The 6,735-nt window shown below is 50.9% G+C and overlaps 1 protein-coding gene across 1 annotated transcript; it reads right to left on the reverse strand.

Moving 5' to 3' along the window:
* Positions 1 to 416: 416 nt before the first annotated feature.
* Positions 417 to 2,531, reverse strand: LOC106891676 (spheniscin-1-like). The gene is made up of 4 exons (XM_014948387.1): positions 2,420 to 2,531; positions 2,007 to 2,094; positions 1,082 to 1,208; positions 417 to 555 (listed from the first exon to the last, which is right to left on the reverse strand). The coding sequence occupies exons 2-4, from the start codon at positions 2,062 to 2,064 to the stop codon at positions 543 to 545; spliced, it is 198 nt and encodes a 65-aa protein (XP_014803873.1). The 5' UTR covers positions 2,065 to 2,094; positions 2,420 to 2,531; the 3' UTR covers positions 417 to 542.
* Positions 2,532 to 6,735: the final 4,204 nt, after the last annotated feature.

Genomic DNA, 6,735 nt, shown 5'->3' on the forward strand with positions numbered 1-6,735 from the left:
CCAGGGGAACTGCTTTGAGCTGGGGAACTTGTGCTGGACCCCACCAGCCCTGCTGCTTGGCCCCACTGATTCAGACCTGGTCCTTGGCTCACTGTTGACATCCTGGCCTGGCCTTGACCTGTGCCACGGCCTCCCTGAACATCATCGGTCTGCCCCAAGACTCTTGCTGCCAGGAAAGAGCATCCTCAAGAACAGCCATGATGGTGACCTCCAGCATCCCCAAGCGATTCTCCTGCCACCAACACACAGCCATGTCCAGAGCCGGCAGGCACAGCACACCCTCCATCACAAGAGAACAGACACACGTCCAACACACTGCAATGCCAAACTGCTCATCTTTATTCAAGCCAGGAAAAGCAGCCTCTGCCCCAATGATGCCAGGTCCAGGATGGGATTTCTCCCGCCCACAAGAACCCGGGCATCCAGCAGGAACAGATGTCACACCACCTGGGGACGGCAGAGGCAGGGAGGGGAGAGTATATCAGGAGATGGTTCCAGCAGCCAGAAGCAAGGGGGACATCCTGCTTGCAGAATTCAGGGTCTCAACCCCAGACACTGTACAAAGAAAGCAGAGAAACACGTCACCCATTGAAGCTTACTTTTCCTTTCCCTCACTCTCTCCCATGTCCCCTGCAGTGACAAGCAAGTCTATGGTGCAAGACAATCAGGCTCAACAGAGGTGAGGTTCCATCCTTACTGCAGACAGTTTGGGCCTGTGTTATCTTAGTGTTGGCAGCCCTGAGTCTAAGTCCATGTAGATGCAGCAAAACCAGGATCATGACCTCAATGTTGTCCAAGGACAGTGATTGCTTTGCTGTTGGTTGGCTTGGGAGAGCCCTCTGCAAAGCCTGAATGGGACTAAAGGAGTGCTGGGAGGTGCAGGATGACCTTGGACTCCTTCAGTTCCACAGTAGGCAATGTGGGAAACCCACAAGGGCTTTTCCCTTCCTCCTTGGACCTCTCCCCCAAAGCATAAATGCAGTAAAGAATTTACCAGACATCATCTAGACAGAAATTTGTAACAGAGATTTCTGCGGAGAAAAGAGGAAACTCTTTTCTTAGCCAGAAATATAGAGCTTACTTTTTGCAGCATTTCTGAAATCCTGAACATCTTCCAATATGTCTTGCAGGGTAGCGGCACTGGCCAAAAGTGCAGTATCCCCTTCTTAATCTGCATCCGATCGTGCTTTTTGCGTCCATGGGGGATGCTACACACAAAAAAATGAAAGAGATCATCTGATCATCTGGTCTAGCCTTATGTGGTTGCAGAAATCCTGACACTCCCTGTGCCTTTCAGGCCAATTGATGGGCTCAGCTTCAACCTCACCATAGCCACAACTTCAAGGCCAACATGTCTCTCCTAAAAGGACTCTTGAAGTCCCTTGTGGGTACACACAAGAACAGACAGTGGGAAGGACCAACATGAGGTCGAGGAAGAGCTGTGCTGGTTCCCCAGCTGTGTGTTCACCACTGCTTGGACCAGCAGAGGTGGCAAGTGGGGCACTCCCCACAGCCCATGTCCCTGTCCTGGTTGAACCTTTGCCTTGGAGGGATCTCTGATGGGAAGTCCTTGCCCAGCCCTTGCAGGGATCATGCCTTGGGGAAATGAGATTTTGGGACACTCAGCTGAGACACCACTAAGAGGAGAATGGACTGCTTTGTGCCTCAGGCAACCCACAGAGCCAAAAACTCTCTCCATACTGTGGTTCTCCCATCCCTACACAGAAAAAAGACCCTCCAGAGACACCCAAAGAGAAACATCTGGGTATATGGTGGGAACCTGAAACCAAACCCCTTCCTGATCCACAGAAGCAGCCAGACTTCTGTTTCCACAGGCTCTCTCCACCCACAGTCCATGTCATCTTGGAAAGGCACATAGAGATTTCCTTCTCCTCAATCCCCCCTACCCTTTGCATTCTTCCAACTATCGTGGTCACTTCACAGTACATGGAGGGCCCCACTGATGGCTACACATACCTCACCCACCTCCCTTCTTCCTCACTCACCTGCAGAACCCTGGATCAACAGGAAGAAGATGGAGAAGAGCAGGTAAAGGATCTTCATGGCTGAGGCCTGTCCCAGGTCTTCACAGAGCTGCAGAGGGGGACACCAAGACAGTGAGGACATGGAGGGCATGGGTGGTGCAGAACCCTGGGCAGTCTGCTATACCAAACTGCAGAGGGGCTACCTCCTGCTAAAGCAGATGATGTTGCCTCTACCTTTCACTTAAGAACAATTCTTAGGTCTGTACCACTCCCCACCCCTTGGGATTATTCTTAATTCCAAGGCATCTCTGATGGCCCTTGTTACATGCATGGGTACTTCCAGAGTTTTGCCATGGAGATGAGTCTGGGGTGATGGGGCTTGAACAGAGAACTGAAGGGGCAGTTTTCCAGAAAATGACGCAGCCATTCCTTACCTGATGAAGGTCTTGGTGTTCAGGCAGTAAGAACCCAAGAGGAATGGCTGGTGTCCAGATGTCCCTGGATCCAAGGAGTACTGCTTTGACTAAATCTCCGAGGTTTTATATCATTGCTGGTGGGGGGACATGTACCCTTTGGCCAATCAGAAAGCGACTCATCTGTGTGGGGACGATGGAGTTGCACCTAATCCCTCTCTGAAGCAATGGGAGAGGCTGAGGTGCCTCCTTGGGGGCTGTTGCAACCTTCACCGTTATCCTCATGCAACACCTCTTGTGACATCCCTCTATACAGTGGTCGCATGGGCTGCGGTGGCTCGGCATGAACTGCCTGGGATGGACAAAGCAGAGTGGTTGGTGTAGACACCACAGCAAGGAGTCCCAGAAAAGGATAAAATATTTCTCCCTTCCTTTCTTCTGAGCTTAGTAAGCAAGTGGTAAGTGATATGGAGGATCATGCAAAACATTTTGCTTCAAAGAACTTCATCCTTGCATTTGACACACTAAAAAGTGACAAACATTATGCTACCTTTCTGATGGTTGCTCAGGTAATCAAAAGATGAAAAGAGACTGCAAACTAAGCTGGACTTTCAGACCTACTGTGCCTTGGAGGTGTGAACTTGATCAAGAGAGTTTGTGGATTTCTAGGAATTATGTGATACTTCAGAAAGCTAAAGATCAAGGTGGGTCATGGAGGAACAGGTCATGAGAAACAGAGAGAAGCAAGGGATGAAAGAGGCTAAGCTCATGCAAGCAGGCTGATGGTCAATTTGCTTCCCAAATATAGTTGCCAGACCAGCCACATGTCTCATGCCTTTAGTCTTGCACTTCTACCTCTCCTTACCAAGGGCCAATGCACAGAAGGTTGATATCTGGAGGTTCTCGAGCCAACACTCAACCCAATGCCAATAGTCAAATTTGGATCAGGACCCAACCCAGGTTCTGGAGCTGAGGGAAATGTACCAGGAGATGCCCAGCATTTGGTGAGGCAGGCCCCTGATGACCAGTATGGTCAGTTCAAACCAACCTTCTGAGTGTAAGCCTGAAAGGATGGGAAATCTCTGTAATGCTGCATGAATAGCATCTCCCTCCTTTGTCCAGGACAGTCTCCATGCTCCCCAGAACATGAGGTCCCAGGACCTCACACATGAAGACACATTTCCAGTCCCACGTGTGGTCAGGAAACCCAGTTTCACTTTCAGCATGTTCTTGGCTCTGATAACCACTGATAACCATATAGACAGTCAGTTATCCTACGCATGACAGAAAGCAGAAAAGGTCATGTATTCTAGATAAAAGACATCCTTTCTCTCTTTTTTCCCTTCCTCTTTCCCTTTTTCTCCTCTCTCTCTGCACTTTGAAACTCATGAGCTGATTGTCCACACCACCATCAGTCTGGTTTGAGAGGTTCTGGGCCAAGGAGTTCCTGGGGAAGTAGAACAAGTTCTCACTACAGGGATGAAGGCCGCTCGTGGGGACTGCTGCAGGCTCACTATAATGAGAGGTGAGCACAGGTGGAGGAAAGGCCATGGCAGACAGGGATGACCTGAACATCCCTCACCACAGTCCCCACTCAGGAAAGCACTGGCAGTGAAGGCTTTGCCTTCTTGGAAGGGAAAACCTTCACCAAAAGAGCCAGGGTCACTAGTTGCTCCCACAGGTGTGTATGTGTAGACATATATGTCTATTGAATCACTCAGGGAACCCAAAGCATGAGGTTTGCATTTGCAGACAGGTAGAGGTCACTGCCTTTGATGGAGAAGAGCATTGCCATCCCAGATTGCCTCCAGGTGGGCAGAGAGGAGAAGCCAGCCTGCTTACTCCTTGTGGGACTACAAATTTGATCATTTCCAGGCCATAGTCAATGGGACTCATTTCACAGGTCACCTGGAGGACAAGCTGCATAGCCTCCTCTTCTTCCTCCTCCTAGCTGGTGGGATTAGGTGTGGAGCAGCACAGCTCCCGTATGGCCCACAGCAAGGAGGGATGCAGCCTGCTGGAGCAGGACAAGGTGGAACACCAGAGGCTCTAGGACAGGTTGGGTGGGCAGCCTTGCCCATGCCCACCCAAGGGACGCATCACCCAACACAGCCCTGTGCACGAAGCCGTGGCTGTCAGGGACAAGGGACTGTCAGGAGGAGGACAGGGCTCCCACTTCGCAGAAGGGAACATCCACAGAGCAGGTCCATCAAATCCACAGCAAAAAAACCTGGCCCAGCAGGGACTGCCCGGATAAGTGTCCCCACACCACTGCCAGGAAAGAGCATCCCAGGAAGAGCCATGGTGCATGCCAGCATCTCCAGGTGATTTTACTGCAGCAAACCACCAAAACCACCACCAGACCTGGCCACTGCGACACAGGCTCCACCACAACAGAATAGACACATGTCCAACGCACTGCAATGCCAAACTGCTCATCTTTATCCAAGCCAGGAAAAGCAGCCTCTGCCCCAATGACACCAGGTCTGGGATGGGATGTCACTCGCCCAGGAGCACCCGGGCACTCCTGCTGTCACATCACCTGGGGACGGCAGAGGCAGGGAGGGGAGAGTATATCAGGAGATGGTTCCAGCAGCCAGAAGCGAGAGGGATGTTCTTGTGCTGAGGACTTGCAGAGTTCAGGGTCTCAACCCCAGACACTGTACAAAGAAAGCAGAGAAACACGTCACCCTTTGAAGCTTACTTTTCCTTTCCTCCCACTCTCTCCCATCTCCCTGCAGTGACAAGCAAGTCTATGCTCCAAGAGAATCCGGCTCAACAGAGGTGAGGTTTTGTCCTTATTGCAGACAGTTTGGACCTGTGTTATCTTAGTGTTGGCAGCCCTGACTCCAAGTCTACGTAGATGAGGCAAGACCAGGATCATGACCTCAATGCTGTCCAAGGACAGTGACTGCTTTGCTCTTGGTTGGCTTGGGAGAGCCCTCTGCAAAGCCTGAATGGGTCTTCTGGGACTGAAGAAGAGGAGGGAGGTGCTGGCTGACCTCGGGCCCCTTCAGTCCCATAGCAGGAAGGTCCAGGCCCACAAGGGCTTTTCCCTTCCTCCTCGGGCCTCTCCCCCAAAGCATAAACGCAAGAGAGAATTTACCAGACATTGTCTAGACAGAAATTTGTAACAGAGATTTGTGTGGAGAAAAGAGGAAACTCTTTCCTTAGCCAGAAATATAGAACTTACTTTTTGCAGCAGGCGTAAAATATTGAACATCTTCCAAGAGATCTATGATTGCGGGGGCAGCGTCCCAAGGTGCAGTATCCACCTCTTTGTCTGCATCCGAATTGGTTTCCTGTTTCCATGGGGGATGCTACACACAAAAGAATGAAAAAGATCATCTGGCATGGCAGTGTGTGGTTGCAGAAATCCTGACACTCTCTGTGCCTTTCAGACCAATTGATGGGCTCAGCTTCAACCTCACCATAGCCACGGCTTCAAGGCCAACATGTCTCTCCTAGAAGGACTCTTTCAGTCCCTCGTGGGTACACACAAGAACAGACAGTGGGAAGGACCAGCATGAGGTGGCAAGTGGGACACCCCATGCAGCCCATGTCCCATTCCTAGTTGGACTTTTGCCTTGGAGGGATCTCTGATGGGAAGTCCTTGCCCAGCCCTTGTGGGGATCATGCTTTGGGGAAATGAGGTTTTTGGACACTCAGCTGAAACACCACTAAGAGGAGAAAGGACTGCTTTGTGCCTCAGGCAACCCACAGAACCATAAATCCTCAGCCCTTGTGGGGATCATACCTTAGGGAAATGAGGTTTTTGGACACTCAGCTGAAACACCACGGCAAGTGGGACACCCCATGCAGCCCATGTCCCATTCCTAGTTGGACTTTTGCCTTGGAGGGATCTCTGATGGGAAGTCCTTGCTCAGCCCTTGTGGGGATCATACCTTAGGGAAATGAGGTTTTTGGACACTCAGCTGAAACACCACTAAGAGGAGAAAGGACTGCTTTGTGCCTCAGGCAACCCACAGAACCATAAATCCTCTTGGCTTCCTCCATCCCTGATCCCTGTCCAGAGACACCCAAAGAGAAACATCTAGATGCATGGTGGGAGCCTGAAATCAATCCCTGTCCTGATGCATAGGAGAAGCCAGGCATATATTTCCACAGGCTCTCTCCACCCACTCTTGAAAGAGCATTCAGAAATGGCCTTCATCTTCTCCATCTAATATGATCACTTCGCAGCACATGGAGGGCCCCACTGATGGCTACTCATACCTCACCCACCTCCCTTCTTTCCCACTCACCTGCAGAACCCTGGATCAACAGGAGGAAGATGAAGAAGAGCAGGTACAGGATCTTCATGGCTGATGCTTTTC

Source organism: Calidris pugnax, unplaced genomic scaffold (assembly GCF_001431845.1).
Source record: "Calidris pugnax isolate Ruff unplaced genomic scaffold, ASM143184v1 scaffold140, whole genome shotgun sequence".
NCBI lineage: Eukaryota > Metazoa > Chordata > Aves > Charadriiformes > Scolopacidae > Calidris > Calidris pugnax.

Excerpts from the sequence above, each read along its gene's own strand:
- LOC106891676 (XM_014948387.1), bottom strand. The coding sequence starts at position 2,064 with ATGAAGATCCTTTACCTGCTCTTCTCCATCTTCTTCCTGTTGATCCAG. Across the intron at positions 1,209-2,006 it reads GTTGATCCAGGGTTCTGCAG|CATCCCCCATGGACGCAAAA; the intron begins GTGAGTGAGGAA and ends TTTTGTGTGTAG.